This window comes from Mirounga angustirostris, unplaced genomic scaffold, assembly GCF_029215605.1.
Source record: "Mirounga angustirostris isolate CCGP_5_RB_7025 unplaced genomic scaffold, mMirAng1.0.hap1 SCAF_13, whole genome shotgun sequence".
Lineage (NCBI taxonomy): Eukaryota > Metazoa > Chordata > Mammalia > Carnivora > Phocidae > Mirounga > Mirounga angustirostris.
This window is the reverse complement of record NW_026991721.1, coordinates 95,378,489-95,398,612: the sequence shown is the minus strand read 5'-3', so window position 1 is coordinate 95,398,612 and position 20,124 is coordinate 95,378,489. Positions and strand designations below refer to the sequence as shown.

The window sequence follows — 20,124 nt, the reverse complement described above, 5'->3', positions numbered from 1 at the left end:
GTGGCGGGAGACCTGCCACTCGGTGTGTGCATTTTGGAGAGAGCTCCAGCATGAAAATGGGAGGGGCTCTCTCTCTCTCTTTTTTTAATGTTTAAAGCGCGTTCATTGAGGGCCTTTCTATTTTGCATAGAGTAAACTGGGCAACGCTTCCGTTTTGCATACGGCACAATAAGGGCCCTTTTATTCTAGAAGCGTTAAATGAGGGCTAACCCATCTTGTATCCGTGCCTCGAGGCGGAGAAGGCTCGCTCGTCCCCGACCCGGCAGCCGCGCTATAGTGGAAGCCGCTCTCCCGGGCGGTTCGATTCCCAGCGCATCCCGGGAACGTGTGTAATCGGCCTCTCGGCTCTCGAGGCTGCAGGCGGCCGGGCTCCCTCCGCCTCCATCCTCCCCGTAGTCCTCGCCCCCCTCCCCCTCTCCCCGGAACCCGCGCTCCGCGTCGGGCTCCTGGGCTTCCTTCCCCCCCGCCTTTTCCCCAGCAATGCCGCTCCCGGAGGGCGGGGCATGCACTTATCCAGGTTGCGGGGCGGGCGGGCGGGCGGGCGGCGGCGGCCCGGGCCTCGGCCTGGCGCAGCGGCGGCCCGGCGTCGGGAGCGTAGGCCCGAGCCCGCCATACAGATTGCGGGGCGGGCGGCCGCGGCCCGGCGCTCTGCATAGCGGCCGGCCGGGTGCTGGCCGCCGGGCGGCGCCGAGCGGCTCAGGCAGGTTCCGGGGCCCTGGGGCCCCCCCTCCGCCTCCCCGCCCCCCTGTGTTGTCGCCTCTCCCTCTCGCTGCTTCACTTCACGGGGCGAACATGGCGCACAGCTGTCGGTGGCGCTTCCCCGCCCGACCCGGGACCACCGGGGGCGGCGGCGGCGGGGGGCGCCGGGGCCTGGGGGGCGCCCCGCGGCAACGCGTCCCGGCCCTGCTGCTTCCCCCCGGGCCCCCGGTCGGCGGCGGCGGCCCCGGGGCGCCCCCCTCCCCCCCGGCTGTGGCGGCCGCGGCGGCGGCGGCGGCGGCGGGAAGCAGCGGGGCTGGGGTTCCAGGGGGAGCGGCCGCCGCCTCAGCAGCCTCTTCGTCGTCCGCCTCGTCTTCGTCTTCGTCATCGTCCTCAGCCTCCTCTGGGCCGGCCCTGCTCCGGGTGGGCCCGGGCTTCGACGCGGCGCTGCAGGTCTCGGCCGCCATCGGCACCAACCTGCGCCGGTTCCGGGCTGTGTTTGGGGAGAGCGGCGGGGGAGGCGGCAGCGGAGAGGTAAGGGGGCGAGGAACCCCCAGGTCCGGGGTCTCGACCCTCTGCGGAGCCCCCCTCCCCTCCCCCATCCGGGATTGTGGAGCATCCCAATTCCGGGACCCTCCTGGGGTCCCTGACCCGGGCCGAACAGCCCTCCCATCTCGGGATCCCCGCACATGGGTGCAGACCCCCAGGCGCCCCCACCCCGGGGTTTGGACCCATCTGGCTAAGGGCGTTTGCCCCCCCCCCCTTCATTCCCCTGACCCTTCCCCAAATCCCTTGGCACAGACCCCTCGCCGGGGTTTCCCATCCCGGGACTGAACCCCTCCTCCCTTTCACAGATTACCTCATCCGAGCAAGATTCCTCCCTCCCTCCCTCCTAGAGACCTGATCCCGCCACATCCCCGCCTCCCTCTCTGGGCAGATGTTTTACTCTTGGGGCAGTTTTCCTCTTGGGCATCTCTCGGGTGATGGCCTCGTCCAGGGCCACGTTCTTCTCCTGCCCCTTGGGGACCGATGTCCCTTCCAGCACCTTGCTTCCGAAAACCTGGTGAACCCTCGCCCCATCCCCGGGCCAGGTCCCTGCACTACCAGCCACTCCCCCTTCCTTCACCTCCACCCTCCATCCTCCACCCCCCACCCCACGCAGGTAGAGCCTCCCTCCTCCTCCTTCCCCACCCCGCCAGGAAAAATCTACTTTCCTCTCCACCTTGCCTCCCTTCCCCTCCTTTCCCTCTCAAGATAACGGTGATCTCCTCGTCCAGCCGTCTGTTTCCCCCATTTTACAGAGCTACAGTTTCTAGCCTGCTGGTAGCCGGGAATTACGCTACCTTCACTCCACCCTTTCCCTCCTTTAGAATGAAGGATTAGTGGCATCTTTGGGAGGAAAATAGTCCACTGTCCCCTAGGCTCAGAGAGGAGCAGCTTTCCACCATTCCCCCTGGAGAGGAGGCAGGCTTTCCCTCCAGCTCTGGGGAAGGGGGCCCCTGCGAGGGGAGGTGTTTGTGGGGGGACTTGGGCAGCATCCTCCCAGGGGAAGCAGCTGCTCTCCTACCCCACCCACTGCGCCTGAGAGCACGCAGTCTCCAACCCTAGCTCCCTCCCGCCCTTCTCCTCTTCTCCGTCATTTCACTATTGATCCACCTTTTCCTAGGCCAATCCTGGGGCTTGGAAGGGGTGGGGGAAGCAGGGTTGGGGTGAAGAGACTAGATAAGGGACAGTTTTACTTTATTATGCTGGTGGTGGTGGTTGCTTTTGGTTGGGAGAAGGGGGGGGGGCTATGAAGCAAAGTTATTCCTTAGAAGGAGGAGTTAGGGTTATCTCTCTGATTCTTACAGGGTGACCCGAGGTGGATGAAGGGGTCAAGAGCTTTGCTCCTTCCCCATTAGTACCGGGGCGGGAATGGGGATGCCTTGATGAGCGTCATTCAGCCCCCTCCAGCAAAAAGGAAAGTTGCCCTGGGAAGGGAAGTTGAGTTCAGGTTCAGCCAGTGGCGTTGCGCATTTGTTTTCCATTGGATGCAGAAGGGGGAGTTTGAATTGTAGGGGAGGGGGGAGAATGAGATGGGGGATGCTAGGAGGAGGAAGAGCAGCTGCTAGGGGCTGAAGCGAAGGGGGGGGTAAGGGGGTTGCTGCTCTGGAGTGCTCTTGATTGAAACAGAAAGGGAAAGATAACAACCAGCCGTTTCCTGCGTGCTCTGCCGTTGGTCCCGGGCAAACCCCTTGTCCCCTATTGTGCCCTGCACCCCTCTAGATATACGGAAAGATCCTGGGAAGAAGGGGAGGGAGGAGGTCCCAGAGACCCTGGCCCCTCCTTTCAAGGAGCTGGCATTTTTTAGTTGTTAGTCTTCCTGCCTCCTTTTTAAAATCGTTTCTAAGGCAGCCTGATCAGGAGACTGACAACAACCCGCCTTCTGACAGAGCAGGGAGGACATGATGGGGGCGTGTTCCTTGCTATGTAGCTAGCTAGCTGCAGCGTCCCTCTTCCCAGCCTCTCTCTGCTCTCTCCACCTCCTTTTCCCAGCCTTCAGAAGGCAGCTGCAGTCAGCAGGGTTGATTGAGACTATTTATTGGTTGCTGTAGATTATTATTTTTTTTTGAAAGGCCAATTCTGTATTTTTTAAGCTAACAACACAGATCCCATGTAGTTGGAGAACCAAAGGCCTCATACATGACAAAAAGACTGAACCGTTCAGGTTACTTGCATGGAGTTGGTGCTTAAATGTGAGTTGATTTTGCTTTTTTAAAAGATACAGCAGCAAAAAAAAAAAAAAAAGACTTACTGACATTTCATTTACCTGCTTATTTTCGAAATTGAGACTTGCCTGGTTATATGTAGCATTTTAGCCCCATGTATATTTGAGTATAATAAGAAAGTCTGTATTAGGAGGAGTTAGTCTATTTTAAAGGGATCCTGAGAAGTATTTTCTTCTTGTTTAGCATGCTTATGTATTTTGTATCGAGGGACGAAGTGTTCACATTCCAAATGTTGTTATCACATATTCAAAAGCAAAGTTTTATGCTGACAGCTTGCAATCGTAGCTTTTCAAGAGACTGGTTAGAAAGAGAGCCACCTGGATTCAGGGACCTAATGTCTGGGCACCAGAATGTTTTATCTGTTGGTCTTTGACAAATCACCTTTAAAGTTTTAATCAGGTGCTAACACTTCCTTATCCACCAGCATTATATTGCTGAGCAGTGGTATACACAGTGCCAAGCCTGTTAAGGAACTGCAGTTCCTTCACATAAGATTAGATTAATGCGTTGTTGTTTTCTTTAAAACTTTTGCCTGAACATACTTTACTCCGAGAAGAGTGGTTGACTCCTTACGTTCAACTTCAGTATTTTTTCTGAATTGGGTTTGAATGAGCTGTTGTTCCACTGGTAAGCTTTTTATGTGGTAGTTGGAGGCAGTCTAGTATGGGTTGTGGGTATGGGTTGATTATTGCTAACCCATAGTATGGCTTAGGACTAACTCACTTAGTAGTGATTAGAGCCTTTGACCTGGTAGTTTTCAGTGTAGAAACCAAGCCTTTTGTTACAGAGTCTCACAAATCAATGATAAGGTTCCAAAAGGGAAGTTCAGGGTTCCCCTGGGCTGACATACTTACGGAATTCTAAAGATTGTTTCTCAGAACTCACTCACAGATCTGTATCAAGGCTTGTCTGGATTCATGAAGAAATGGTTTTGAGACCTAAAATGAGTCTAGCCTCTTCAAATTCTGGTTTGCTTTAAGTGAATAATGACTGTAACTTGTCTATGATGAAATGTAAGTTAATACTTAGAGAACTAGTAAGTTCAGTTGGTTGAAAGGTGATAGAACTTCCAGAATGACTTCCCTGTTTAAAATCCTTTAGCCATGGGAGACTTGTCCTTCACTGCCACGGGTCCCCAACTTCCCTTGGACTGAATATGTCTGGGTAACAGCTACATGTAAGAGTTCTTTATGACCAAATTCTGCCAGAATGGGATTATTTTTAAAAAATATGTAGGTGTTGCTGCTCTCCTCTATTTGGGCTTTTTGTCTGACAGTCAGGAAGTAGAATTTAAGTTTGATTTTACTGAGTGCAGTAGGAAATCACAGAGGTCTGCTTCTTCATCTGCCCTTTCCCCTCCGTATTGTCCCACTTTTCTGAGGATTTTCTCAGGTACTGTTAATGCCACCATACTTTGCCATCTAAATAAACATGGTACAGCATCCTCTCTGTTGACTAGAATTTGAGCTGTTTTTAATATAAACCCTGCAAGTGGTTTATATATCAGCAACTAGTCTGTTTATTAATTCCATAATCCACTTACCTTCCTTACCACCTCATAAAATGTTAAAAGCAAAATTTCCACCCGGATCATAAAGTGATAGAACATTTTAAGTAGTTATAAATTGAAACTGAATGACAACATTGGTCTCTATTTGTTTTCATTTGAAATGGCAGTTTAGTTGAGGTGGACACACTCTTGGTTGGGCCTAGAAAAGATGATGTTCCTGTAGGCAGAAGGTAGTTGGAGAGTATCTGTGATTCTGTTTTTTTGTTTTGTTTTGGATGTTCACTGGGCATATGTACCAAGAGGGGGAGTTGTTCTTTCATGGCCTTAGCAGCTAATCCTGAGCTTGACAGAGGGAAAATGAAGCAGAGAACACAAGGGGAGTAGAAGAAGCCTCAGAGTGGAAGTCGGTGGACAAGGGTTCTCCATTCACTCATCTCTCTCACTGACCAGTTATGGGACCTTGGGCAATTCACTTTTAACCTTGAATATCTGATCTGTAAAATGAAAAGGTCGGGCTAAATATTAGCTCATGGATCTTTTCTGCTCCAGGATTCTGATTCTTTTCTATTATATAATTTTTTTGGTCAAGGCAGAACTTCTTCTTCTGCGTTTATTTAAAGAGTCAGAGTCAGTGAGCCTATTTGGTAATTTTTAATATTAGTTTGTACATTTGCCCATTTAATCGGCGTAATTGTTGGGAAGAAAAATGTCAACTTAGTGGGAAAGTTTTCATTGTATGGACAAGCTATAAGGACTGAAGCGTATGGAAAAAGTTCTTTGCTGGAGTTGACCAATTTCATTTATAAGAAAAGTGAAGATCAGATTTTAAATACAAATCATGATCTTGTGTTGAGAGGCCCTCTTGTTTGACTCCGTTTGTTTCACGTTTTCCATGTCATAGATTCCTGACTGCAAAAGGGAAGTTATTTTCCGTCTAGGTGGTGTATTCCTTTAGGTGTGTGAGCTTTTACATGAAAAGAAAAATACTGTGCATTAATGAATTTCTCAATCCAAAGTGACAGTGCCTATGTTGCAGGGAGCAGCTGGCAATAGGCTCTGAAATGTGGGACTTTGGTTTATACTGAGCATCAGAAATGTAGTCTTTAGAACTTTTCTTCATTCTCACTGAGAACCATATAACATGTCCCCATCTCTTCCTTCCATTTGATTGTCTTAAGGCACGGTGCTCCCGTAGGAAACCATCGTTCACAAAATAGTGATTTGCCTTCTGATTAGAAGTTGAGAAGAGAAAATACTCCCATCTTGACTCCATTTCCATATCTTTGCTCACCTTAAAGCTGCCCTTCTGTAGAGCCTCTGAGCGGATACCCTTTGCCTCCGTCGCCCTGTAGCTAGAGGGGGTGGCGAGGGTACTTTGCTTTGCTCTGAGGCCTAACACTCTGCAGTGCCTCTCCCTCTTCTGGAGACTCACTGTTTTAATTGTAGGTCTCCTAATTAAGATCTCTTTGTGCCTGCCCACATTCCACTAGTGTTGGCAGAGGACTTCAGTTTCCTTCTAGCACTTAACTTGAAGGCCTTCGGTAGGGCCTTTTGTGAATATCTTGTCTTTCCATTCGTCCTCTGCCAAGGTGGAGAGCCCAGTGGCATAGACCTTTGAGAAAGGGGGAAGCTATGTGACTGTCACTACTTTGGGAGGAATTTACTCCAGGATTGCTGAGATGGGAACCTCTGTTGTCTGCATATGTTATTTTCAGGGATTAAGGAAAGTTAAATTATTAATGAGTCTGACATAACCTACCTGTGCTTTTTAATCAGGTTTTTAACCCCGTGGGCATTAGTAGGAAAGAGCTCGCTGTTAAAAAGTACTTGTTTGGGTCTTACCTAGATTGGTTTGAAGTTTGATAAATACAGTTTTATCATGGATTAAATCACAGACTCATGATTTTTGTGAACTGGAAGGTTGTGAAGATAATCAAATGAAATTATTGATAGCTCCTGAATTGTATCAGATTTTAAAACATAGACCGAATGAACATTCACTTGGAGATTTGAATGAACTTTTTTCATTAGAAAAGACTTCGGGAGGTTCTAGAAATTATTGAGTTAATTAGGAATACTCTTGTAGGTTCCAGTTTTTCTTGCGAAGTTTGGGAATTGGCTAGGCTTCTAGAGTAGTTTCAGAAGACGGGAGAATAATTCCACTTTAGTTTCCAGTATACGAATGCTCAAAATGCAGCCTATCCTTTAATGGATCTAAATGCGGCATGCTAGAGGAAATGCAGTCTTTATTAGGAAAAAGGAATCTTAAATCCTTCACCTGGGCCCAGATGGTTTCATTGATCACATCAGTATGAGGCAGGCAGACAAAGGGTTACTTTTTTGTTGTTATTGTCATTTCATTGGTTGTGAAGAAGGCCTGAAAGAAGGAAGTACAGGATCTTTATGGCATGCATTAAATAAAGCTGGAGGCCTGCGCTCTTATACCTGAGTGGGTGGTTTTATGGCCTAATTCTCTAATTGCTGGCATTTATGACAGTGTGGATGCTACTGGCCCTGTGGCCGAGGTGGATTATGTTGGGAATAGGGAGAGAAAAGGGGTCCTTTTGTTGGCCTTTTCATTTTCCCCCTCAATAAGATCTCTGAGAAGGCCCCGAGGAAATGCACAGACTCTTGAACTGAGGGAGTGACATCCCATAAAATGGTTCTTTATGTTTTTAAAAAGGATGAGCTGCTTTTCTTGACCTATCCCAAGAAATCCATACCACCACTGATAAATATTTCAGTGAGCTTTGTACCTTGTCAGGTTACACACCAGGGGAAGCTGACCCATGAGGCTGTAGCCACTGCCAGACGGTTGCTTTTTAAAGACCAAGGCATTTGAAGGATGAATTTTGTCGTGTGATTTGTAGTTGTTTGGGATGACATAAGTCCCCTTGTAGGATTAGTACAAAACTTCTTAGGGGCCAAACTTGGCTTCACTTTTTAGATGTTGGACATCTTTAATGAGCTTTAGTTTTAAAGAAATAGAGATAGAAATGTAAGAGTTAGTTGACAGTTTTCTGCACTGGCTATGAAAATTCCCCTTCCTTTGAAATGAGTAGTTGTTTTTCTATTTGACAAATAGACTGAAGGGATTTCCCCAGAAAACTTACCTTTAATTATCACGACAGCAATGCTTTGTGTCCCACCAGTGGGGCAGATCTCTTCCACTGGCATTTATCTCTAGAGTTGGAGTTTCTTTCATATATTTTATCTCTTGCATTTTTGTTGTTATGTTTGGTTGGGATGCTTGGCTGTAGGTATTTTCATGTCTTTCAGCAGCCAGAGCCATGAACCTTTCTAACATTGGAACGGTTTTAGCCAGATCCAACCCTTATGATCGGTGCTTTGCTGAGGCATCATTGTTTCATTCTCCTTCTACAGCATCAAAGTAACTGTGGCTTTCTGTCTTGAGTTAGGAGAGTAATACTACTTGTGAGGAGTGTTGTTGGAGAACATTTTTTTCCAGGAAGCTCTCCTTTGTACTATCTCTGTTTGGAAAACTGAGGAGAAGTTAATCACAAATATCTCTACAATACGTTATCTACACCCAGAGGAATAAATATTTACACATGTCTGTATTCAAATTCTGTCCATCCATGAGTATTGACTAATTTTTAGATCAAATGCAAACATACAACATTGTTCCAAGATTACTGCCTTTAATTATAAGCAGTAAAACCATGTGGATAACATCTCTCTAAGCTCAGCTAATGAGGAAATCCTTTTGTAATCTCTCGGGCTAGGATTTTTTATTTGTGCATATATAAATACCTTTATAAAGGAGGGGGAGAATCTCATTATCTAATCTGTAATAGTGTGAGATAGTACAACACAGTAATTAAGAGCTGTTAAGACCACAGGCACTGGATTTAGACTGCCTGGGTTCAAATGGTTGCTCCCCCGTTTATTAGCTGGATGACCTTGGAAAAGTTTCTTAACCTCTCCGTGGTTCAGTTTCTTCATTTGTAAATTAGCAGTAATCAAGCTTTGTAAAATTATTGTGAGGCTTAATTGAAATTATGCATGCAAAGTACTTAGCAATTTGCCTGGTACATAAGAATCCCTAATTATTATTAGGACTCAAAGTTTGAAAGGCCATGAGGGCTATAATATTTTCTTCCCATCAAGATAACTGGGTTTTATTACTCTGATGTATACATGCATATGTGTACACATACATACCTATGTGAGAGCTATAATCTTGACTTTAGAATGTTCTTGATTTGGGTCTATGACCATACCACCCTGAACGCGCCCGATCGCGTCTGATCTCGGAAGCTAAGCAGGGTCGGGCCTGGTTAGTACTTGGAAGGGAGAATGTTCTTGATTTGGGTCTGGTTGTCAAGTTCATTTGTAAGCTAGGCATAACCAAACTGAAGGCCAGCTATGCATCTCGGCAACAGGGGGTACCATTGGTGTCCAATGAGAACATAATTAGAGATAAGGCAGAAAAGGGAGGAGAGAGAACAAGACAGTAAATAGGCAGGTAGGACACCGAGGAATTCAATGCCTCCAGAAGTTGCATAGTTATCAGGCCAAGGCAGCTATGTTGGGGTTGCTACTCTTGGTCTCCATAACTAGTGTCCCTTACCTTTTTGTGTATGAGTGTAAGTACTCAGGGATCCTTTGCAATGATTCTGAGGCTCTTCATGGTCCTCGGCCCCCGGGTTCGGCTCCATTCGTCTGTACTTGGTAACTAGTTGACATTTGCTCTCAAATGTCAGCGCAGGGAGAATTAAGTGTTGGTCTACAGAGATCAACACAATTAATAATTTAATTATAGAAGAAATGCTGAGTTGTAGGTTACAGTTCCTGGGGGTTGGAGCTTAGCTTGAGAAATAAAAAAGAACCACAAGTAGAATAGTCAAAAACAGATTAAAGTTTAAGAATAACCAGTAGAGGGTAGTACGCTTAAGGAGGAAACATACAGTTCTGCGTTCTCTCTCTTAAAAAAAAGGTTTGCTGAAATACCGAATACACCTCATCGTTTACAGATGAAGAACCTGAGGCACAGGCAAGCTAGATAGTTTGCCCGAAGTCATGGCGACTAAGCGGCAGAGCTAGAATTCAAATCTAAACCCGTATCCATTGGAACACTCATTCATACTCTCTGTCGCTATCTTTACCTCTTTTCTCCGCACACCCTCCAGTCAGTTTGTGAGGCTTGTCGCTGATGCTATTGCAGTGTTTAATCTGGCCCTGCTGTGCTGTTTTTACCATCCTACTTGAAATTTCCATTACCTTTGCATGGATTATTACCATAATCTCCTAACCGGTCTCCCTGCCTTCCTTTTCACTATATACAGCGTTGCCAGTGGTTTTCTTAAATATAGATCTGATTATGTCACTTTATTCCTAAAACCCTTTGCCTCCTCACTGAACATAAAATAAGATTTAAAATTCTCAGCCCCCCATGATCTAGCTGGCCTACATTTCTGCATTTTGAGCATTATCTCCCGAACACACATTCTCACTTCTGTGCTTCAGCCGTGCTGGACTACCGATCTAGTGGATGTTCTCCACGGGCTGTGTGTACCTGCCTTTATACCTTTGCCAATGCCTCTCCTTTGCCTTAAAGTCTTGCCCATCTTGTCCTGCCTCCGGCTCATTCATCTTTCGTGGCTCAGCTCGATCCCCAGATCCCACCTCTTAGAAGCTTTTACAGATGCCACTGCTATAGTGGAAACTCAACTTCTCCTTTCCCGTTTTCTTACTGTACTTAATACCTACCTTTAATGAGTTTACTCCAGGTTACCTTATAGTGTAAATACTTTTTTGGTTTATTTTTAGAGAAAGAGCATGCATGCGAGCAGGAAGGGGCAGAGGGAGAGAGAGAATCCCAAGCAGGCTTCATGCCTGGCATGGAGCCCAACATGAGGCTCCATCTCACGACCCTGAGATCATGACCTGAGCCAAAATCAAGAGTCGGATGCTTAACCGACTGAGCCGACCAGGTGCCCCTGGTGTAAATATCTTTGATTATGTCTGTCTTCCCCCATTAGATTGTGATGTCCTTAAGACTTGGACCATTTCTAAGTCACCGTTTGTGTTTTATATTGTTTATGGTGGTGACTTTCCATATAGAAGGTGATCAGTGAATATCTGTTGAATTGAAAATTTGATACACATACAACTTTTAGGAATATCTTGCAAGGACAGCGTTACCAAAGCTGTTACGTTGTACAAGACTTATTAGCAGGCTAATTGTGAGTGATTTTTTAAAAATAGTGAACTGGGGCTCCTGGGTGGCTCAGTGGGTTAAGCATCCATCCGACTCTTGATTTCAGCTCAGCTCATAATCTCAGGGTCATGAGATCGAGTGCTCCGTCAGCTGCCCACCTGGGCATGGAGCCTGCTTGCGATTTTCTCTCTCCCTCTCCCTCTGTCCCACATCCCCCATCTCTGGAAAAAAAAAAAAAGTAAACGAATTCAGGTGTGCCAGAGGAACATCTAAGAGCCATCAGAGGACATTTCTGTAATAGTACTAAGTGGGGTTTTACAAGTGATGTTGAGGTGTCCTGACAGGATACCATCGTCTTTTATGTAGATAATGCCAGCGCTGACCATCCCCTTACTTGAGTGTTGTTTCCGTTTCTAGGTTCCTCAACTTAAAGGGGATGAGGAGACGTTGGAGGCGGTTCTGAGGAGACTCAAAAGATGATTATATGATTGGAAGTCAGTCCTGTGAGGAAAGGTTGGGAGAATGAAAGGTTAAGAGGCAATTTAATAACTCTTCCAAAGACTTAAAAGGGTCCATTATTAGGAATGGTAACCAGCTGTTTCCCAGCCCCACGGGTCCAAGAGTAAGAGAAAATAGGTCTACACTAAAGCAAAGAAAGGGTAGTTAGGTAAAGAACTCGTTACTGATGATGTTTGTCATAGTGATGGTTGAAAAGGTTACCAGAATAACGTTACCATCTTCTCTGGAGGTGAATTTTTAAAGTGCTGTCCTGCCTATATATGTATAAAATGATCTCTCGAGCTACCCTCTCATTCAGGGAATCAAAAAGTGTATTTTCATTCAGATCCTAGAGGGTGTGGATCATGTTTTGTACTTCTCAATATTCCCCCAGGGGTCCTGGGGCCCTACTGGCTCCTTAAGTATTTGACTTGAATTGTCAATTTGTGGCAATAATTAACTTTCAGTAGTTAAGCTCCAGAGAAATGTCTTTATGAAACGATATTATAGTAGTTTTATAGGAGAATAAAAATGTAGTAAATGGAGCTAAGAGAGAAATCTTAACATCAAGAAAAACCGGGGAAAACAGTAGGTGTGGTCTTACTGGGGAAACCAATAAGTGTTTGTAGCTTTTATGTCCATTTTCAGTTGTAGTTTAAAGAGATGTGCTGCAGAATATCCCTTGGTAGGGTTATCACTGCTTGTGGACATATTGTAACAAGTGCTTTGTAAATCCTTTCCAATCTAATACAAGCTTGCTTCATGTGAATGAGGATTACAAAGGCCTCTGACCCTTGGCTTTTGAGGCTGTGTGGAGGGCTTGCATCACTCAGAATGAAACCTTTTTAGATATGTTGGGTTGCAGAAAGCATTTCCTGTACAGTCAGAATGAAAACTGTGAATTGGGATTATTCATATAGATTACCAAGAGCCTGGGTAGAGCTGGTATTAACGCCAGCTCTTTTTCCTACCACCTTGTTCCAAAACCTTGATTGAGTTATTGACACTTTAGGACTTTTAGTACTGGAATTACATATAAATGCCTTCCTTTAGGTGAAGTGATATGAGGTTTATTTAAGGTTTTGTACATATAATGAATTTTCTAAGTTTCATATAGTAAATGCTGTCCACTCTTAACCAGACAATCTCATTAAATGACTGGAGTTCAAAGGTAGCTGGATTCTTGCAGGAATTCTGCAAGTGGTGGCAAAGTCAAGGGTGGTTGTAAATCGTAAAATTGGGTGTCACTTAAGAAACTCTGGGAATTATAAGAGATACATGCTTTTCCTGGGACTTTTTTTTCTAAAGATTTTATTTATTTATTTTAGAGAGAGTGAGCAGTAGCCGGTTTGGGGGGGGCAGCGAGGGGCAGAGGGAGAGAGGGGAGAGAGAATCCCTGCGGAGCCTGATGTGGGCTCGATCCCATGACCCTGAGATCATGACCTGACCGAAATCAAGAGTCGGACGCTTAACCAACTGAGCCACCCAGGCACCCCTTTTCCTGGAACTTTTAATTGCTAGTCATACAGGTTTAAATTTGGAAAGCAAGCGATTATGAAGGCAAAGAATAATTGTCATGTTTCTGTATTCTACTTGAGAGACTCTAGAGCTGGAGTAATAAAAAAAAAACCAGGGACTTTTTTTTTTTTTTAATAGGTTAATGCCACATAATGTGGGCTTCTCAGAATGTGATGGCAAACTTCCAAATACGATGTGGTAGTCAGGAGAGTCAATTGGTTTTTCAAGATATTAAGAACACAAAACTTCCCAACTCTTACATTGAACATTAATTCCTGAAAAATATGAGGTGAAAATGATGTTGGCTGACTTGGTAGCTTTGTTGTTTTGCCAAGGAGAATGTTCACTTTTGTTATCTAACTTCACGTTGCTCCTTCAGAAAACTGACTTTACTGAAAGATAACCCTATTTACCTTCAGAAAGAAGGAAGTTGTGAAAACCTCGTGTTACTGGAGTTGCTCTTGGTCATTCAGCAGCGCATCTGTCCTCTCAGAAGGAAAGATGCACCCTACCTTTTGTACCAAGATATGAGCAACAAGCTGGAAGAAGAAAGTTGAAATTTTGTAGTAGAATCTTGCAATCGAATGAGCATATAACTCAAAATGAAATTAACTACTTAAAGTTGGCATATGGGGGACCCAAACCTCTTGTAATAAAAAAAACCATCTCTGAAAACAATGTTGGTGTTTGTTGGCTTAATTTTTCCAGCCTATTCAAATGGATCTGGGCATGTTGTGGTACTTTCCTGTTAAACAGAGAAGAATAAACCCTGTGAATGGTGATGATTAACTTAAGTTCTATAGTATATCAGGCTTATTTCTTCTGCTTCAAACTTGGAACCTAGGAGTCTGAAAATATACCTTTCTTGATTTGTTTTGGTTTGGTTTTTTAATATCCTGTGAAATAATTTGGGGCATTGCCAAGAATCTGTATAGCTTACTATCTGATGTAGTATATTCATTTGCTGTGTTTTCTTTTCTTTTTCTTTTCTCCTTTTCTTTTTTCTTCTCTTCTCTTCTCTTCTCTTTTCTTTTCTTTTCTTTTCTTTTCTTTTCTTTCACCAGTGAGCTACTTTATGAGATGGGTGGGGTTCACCTGTCTCATTTGCTTGGCTGTTTTGAGCATCTTTGCTTTTTGCCCTTGTTGACATGGAATGAGGATGAAGAGTACTACTACTTTCTCTAATGACAAAGTGGGTAATATTTCTGTTTCTCAGGTGGCAGTTGCTAGGTAGAATTGAATTAAATATTTGAAAACTGAACTTCATTCTTGCGTGGGTGAAAATTTTACCAGCTGTTATTATTGAACAAGAGTGTAGTATTGCTTTGCACTCTTTAATCCTAGGTGACTTTTTTGCGTTAACATTTCTCAATATCAGGCAGAGATCATATTTAAAACAGTTTATTTTTTTAAAGATTTTATTTGAGACAGCGTGAGAGAGCACGCACGAGCAGTGGGGAGGGGCAGAGGGAGAAGCAGACGCCCCGATGAGCAGGGAGCCCAATACGGGGCTTGATCCCAGGGCCCTGGGACCACGACCCTGAGCCAAAGGCAGATGCTTAACCGACTGAGCCACCTAGGTGCCCCTAAAACAGTTTAAATCTCTTCCTAGCTGTTACATAATTCAAATAACCACTGTTCTCTTTAATGCACCAATAACAAGAGAAAGTTTGGCCTTGGCAATACCCCTGACAATCTGTTGACAAGAGACTGTGATGTTAGTTCAGTAACTGCATACATTTCTTGATAGTTGCTTTCAGAAACCATCTTGGCTTAGGAAGTTTGTCTCTTAATGTCGGTGTATTTGACTGTGCTTGAGTATATTATACTTCTCCCCCTCTCCTTCTAATTATTGTTGTATTCCACTTTTTGGAAATGAATTAGAGACGTCACTATATTTTCTTCCATTACAAATGATAAAAAAGTACTTGCAATGAGGCTCACCTTCCCCCTAAGTGACATTCATAAATGTATCACTATACATGTAAGAAATGGAGAGAGATTGGAAAATCTAGTTCATTTTTTAAAAGATTTTATTTATTTTACAGAAAGGGAGAGAGAGAGCACACATGCGAGCAAGTGGAGGAGCAGAGAGGGAGGGAGAGGGAAAGAGAATCTGAAGTAGACTCCTCACTGAGCTCAATCTCATGACCTGAGCCAAAATCAAGAGTCGGATGCTTAACCGACTGTGCACCCAAGCGCCCCTCTAATTCATTTTTCAAAAAACATCTTTTATGTACCAGACAGATGATCAAGTACTGGGGCACTAGCAATGAACAAGTCCCTTCTCTCATGGAACTTACTATCTAACTTCTTTTTCCTGAGCTCTGCTTAAAATACAGCGTGAATATAAGTACGAAAATTGTAGTACTTGCAAGATACTTTGGAAATTGGTCATTTGAAGGTTGAAGTTCTTACAACTAATATTAACGGAATTGTCCTTGGGAGCAATTCAAGTGTGTTCTTCATTTACTGATTTACTGATTCTTTTTTTTCTTTTAAGATTTTATTTATTTATTTGACAGAGAGAGACACAGCAAGAGAGGGAACACAGGCAGGGGGAGTGGGAGAGGGAGAAGCAGGCCTCCCGTGGAGCAGGGAGCCCGATGCAGAGTTCGATCCCAGGACCCTGGGATCATGACCTGAGCCGAAGGCAGACGCTTAACGACTGAGCCACCCAGGCGCCCCGATATTTTAAATATTCTTAAGGTATTTAATAGTTTTTCCCTTCATGTTAAAAGGGAACTTAAGTACTACCATATCCTCTGCCACCTTCTACAATCAAAGAAAGTACCACTCTCTTCTTGTACTCTGGATTCCATCCCTCTCATCTCCTCAGGGTTGTTCCTGCAATTATCACCTCTCTCCTGCATCCACAGTTTTTCTCTCACATCTGGATTGGTCTCATTAACATATAAAACTGATTATCTTTTTTTTTTTTAAGATTTTAATTAATTTTAAGTAAACTCCATGCCTGATGTGGAGCTCAAACTTAGGACCCCGAGATCCAGAGTCCCATGCTCTACTGACTGAGCCAGCCAGGTGCACCCAAGTATCTTAATATAATTCTTCTTTCTTTCTTTATTTAATTTTATTTTTTTAAAGACTTTACTTATTTATTAGAGAGAGAGAGAAACAGCATGAGAGGGGATAGGGTCAGAGGGAGAAGCAGGCTCCCCGCCGAGCCGGGAGCCCGATGTGGGACTCGATCCCAGGACTCTGGGATCATGACCTGAGCCGAAGGCAGTTGCTTAACCAACTGAGCCACCCAGGCGCCCATAATCCTTCTTTAAAAAAAAAAAAAAGAAAGAAACCTTGACCTCATGTCCTCCTCCAGCGACTACCCAGTTCTCGGTTCCTTCTCACAGCAAAACTCCTTGAAAGTGCTGTGTGTCACTGCTGTCCACTTCCTCACCTCTCTCTCCTCCTCAGCCACTGTAGCTGGGCTTTCTCCCCCTGGTTCTACTGAAATAGCTCTTATCAGAGTCCTCAGGAGCGCAGTCTTGCCAGATTGAATAGATAATTCTTGGTCCTCATCCTGTTAAACCTCTGGGCAGCGTTGAATCGGCTGACCACTCCCTTGAAACATTTCTTTTCTTGGATTCTGTAACACTAAGTTCCCCTGCTCTTTTCTTAAGTCATTGGTCATTAATTTTCAGTATTCTGTATGGCTTCCCTCCCCTGCTTCACTTTTCTGAATGTTGGGGTCGTCTAGGAGGCCGCCTTTGGCTACATCCTCTTCCTAGGTGATCTCATCCAGGCCTCATCTACATGTGCAGGGACTACTAAGTTTTTGTCTCTAACTCTGACTACTTCTTGGAGTACCAGCGTTATATAACCAAGTGCGTATTTGGCATTTCCATTTGGGTAATAATAATAGGAGTAGTTAGCATTTATTGTTTATTACGGGCTAGCCAGTATTCTGAGTACCTTACATCGATCATTTTACCTAATCTTGACCACTCTCCGAGGTAGCCACTACTATTCCCAGGCAAGAAAACAAGTAGACATTGAAGCACTTGGATATCTAATGTGTCTTCCACTTAACATAGCCAAAAAGTCTTGATTTCTTCTTTTCTCTGTGTTTGGGAATGACTCTGCCATTTACCCAATTGCTCAGGCCTAAAATTTAAGAGTTACCTTTGATTTCTCTGTTTTATTCATATCCCAAATAACCCATCCGCAAATTCTTTCTGTGCTACCTCCAAAATCCCAACTTCTCATTGCTACCACCCAAACCCCCGACTCACCCATTATAATCTTGTCACTGGACTATTCTGTCATCTCCTTACTTGTGTTCTTACCTCGCTAAAGCTTGTCCTTCACACAGCCACTATGTACTCCAAGTGGAACCGAGTCCAATCTTATTATTCCCTCTCTTTAAATCTGTCAGTGGCACTCGCCTCACCCTCCATCCCCCCACTGCCAGAATAAATAATCCCCATTCCTTCCCGTGGCCATCAAAACCGTACAGGCTCTGGCCTCTGTCAGGTCTGCTTTTCTGGCACCGTCTCTCCTCATTCTCTCATTCTGCTCCAGAGCCAGGCCGCCCTTTTTGTCTGGCGTACATGCCAGGCCTATGGCCGTCTCTGGGGCTTTGCGCTTTCGGTCAAGCAAGGATACTGCTCCACCTGGATCTTTATATGTCTGTCTTTTTCTCATTTAGGCCTAAGCCAGGGTTCAGCAAGTTTTTTCTGCAAAGGGCCAAATGGTCTCTGTTGTAACACTCAACCTGTGCTGTCGTTTAACGCATCGGCAGTGACAGTACGTAAACGGATGAGCGTGGAGGTGTCCCAGTAAAGCTTTATGTGCACTGAAATTTGGGTTCCATATAATTTTCGTGTGTACAAAATATTCTTCTTCTTCTTCTTTTTTTTTCCTAACCGTTTAAAAACGTTAAAAACCCTTCTTCGCTCATGGACTGAACAAAAACAGGTGGCAGACCAGATTTAGCCAGTGACCCGCAGTTTGCCAGTCCTTGGCGAACCATCACTTTAGAGAAGCCTTTCCTGACCACGGAAAATAACCCCCACAGCTAACTCCCATCGGTCCTATTGCCTTGGTCTCTTTATTTATTTGTTGTATGTTTATTTTCTGTCTCCACTAAATTGTAGCCGCATGGGGCAGGAATTTCGTCAGTGTATCTTTAGAGGCTACAACAGTGCCTAGCAGTTCTCAGTAAATGCTTGCTGAGTGAAGGAATGCCAGCCCCATTCAAACCATGGCTGTAGACTGCTATCTGGTCTCCCTTTATTCAGTCTCTTTCGTACTCTAATTGTGTGTGTGTGTGCACCTTTTCCAGAGTAAACTTCCGAGTTACGCCTTTTCTACATCTGAGAACCGGTGGTAGCTCCTTGCTGTTCAGTGTATCAGCTTTGACCATACCATCCTAGAATTAACAAGGTTCTGATACTTCATGTGTCTCTTATCTTGAGCCTGCTGCGGCTACCTTTTCCAACCAGATCAGTTTTTACTAATGCTTACATCTGATTTTCTCCCCATTATTGTGCCCTTCCATTTATTCTCTTTGTTTTTTAAGATTGATTTATTTGAGGGGCGCCTGGATGGCTCAGTCGTTAAGTGTCTCCTTTCGGCTCCGGTCATGGTCCCAGGATTCTGGGATCGAGCCCTTCGTCGGGCTCCCTGCTCAGCAGGAAGCCTGCTTCTCCCTCTCCCACTCCCCCTGCTTGTGTTCCCTCCTTTGCTCTCTCTCTCTCTCTCTGTCAAATAAATAAATAAAATCTTTAAAAAAGAGAAATTTATTTGAGAGAGAATGTGTGTGTGAGTGGGGGAGGGGCATAGGGAGAGAATATTCTAGCAGACCCCACCCTCCACCCCCCCACCAAGCGCAGAGCCCCATGCAGGGGCCGACCCCACGACCCATGAGATCATGAGCCCAGCTGAAGCCAAGAGTCCGATGCCCAACGGACTGAGCTACCCAGGCACCCGATCCCATTTATTAATTAGCCATTGTCCATGATATATGTCCTTCAGAACTCTGTTCTTAAAAACTTTTGTAGGTTATAAGCCTCTTTGAGAGAAGCTGGAGAAATCTGTTGTGTTTCTCACCTGACAGATACCTATATAAACGAAGTTTTGCCTGTACTTTGAGAGAAATTTCTCAGCTTACTCCCGCCCATGAACTTCTTTGACTAAATCCTTGCTTAACCCTTTTCTTAAAAGAAGAGAATTTCCCTCCATTGTGCTTTGTATTCATTCCTTCCCAGGACTGATGCCTCCTCCCAGTGCTTTTTCCATTTATTGCCGCTTTGCTTTTGAGGATTTTCAGTCTCTTTCCTGCTGCTGTGTTCCCCTTTGGCATATAAACATATTCTACTCAAGAAATAATCCTCCCAAGCTGGTCTTTCCCTGCCTTGTGCCTATCTCTTGTTTCCCACATAACTGAGTTTTTTCAAAAGACGAGGCTATACTCATTTCCATTTTGTCACTTTTTTTTTTTTAAGATTTTATTTATTCGGGTGCCTGGGTGGCTCAGTCGTTAAGCGTCTGCCTTCAGCTCTGGTCATGGTCCCAGGGTCCCGGGATCGAGCCCTGCATCGGGCTCCAGCCCCACATCGGGCTCCCTGCTTGGCGGGAAGCCTGTTTCTCCCTCTCCCACTCCCACTGTTTGTGTTCCCTCTCTCGCTGTGTCTCTCTCTGTCAAATAAATAAAGAAAATCTTAAAAAAAAAAGATCTTATTTATTTAATTTAATGTAGAGAGAGAGTGTGTGCATGCCTGTGTGAGTGGCGGGGGTGGTGGGAGGAGAGGGAAAGAATCTCAAACAGACTCCCCGCTGAGCACAGAGCCTGACGCGGGGCTTCATCTCACAACCCTGAGATCACGACCTGAGCCAAAACCTAGAGTCAGAGGCTCAACTGACAGCCACCCAGCCACCCCCCATTTTGTCACTTTCTAATCACATCTCTACCCACTGCAGTTTGGCTCCTC

At 45.0% G+C, this 20,124-nt stretch overlaps 1 protein-coding gene across 10 annotated transcripts in view; it reads left to right on the top strand.

Moving 5' to 3' along the window:
- Positions 1 to 774: 774 nt before the first annotated feature.
- Positions 775 to 20,124, top strand: part of KMT2A (lysine methyltransferase 2A) — a 76,074-nt gene continuing 56,724 nt past the window's right edge. For 5 of the 10 annotated variants that reach the window (XM_064577373.1, XM_054512262.2, XM_064577374.1 and 2 more), the window contains exons 1-2: positions 776 to 1,230; positions 3,333 to 3,431. In XM_064577373.1, coding sequence (XP_064433443.1) covers positions 793 to 1,230; positions 3,333 to 3,431 — 537 coding nt within the window. In that variant the 5' untranslated portion in view covers positions 776 to 792. Of the gene's footprint in view, positions 1,231 to 3,332; positions 3,432 to 20,124 lie in introns of all 10 variants that reach the window. The other 5 variants (XM_064577376.1, XM_045894918.3, XM_064577375.1 and 2 more) reach the window with 3 other exon arrangements.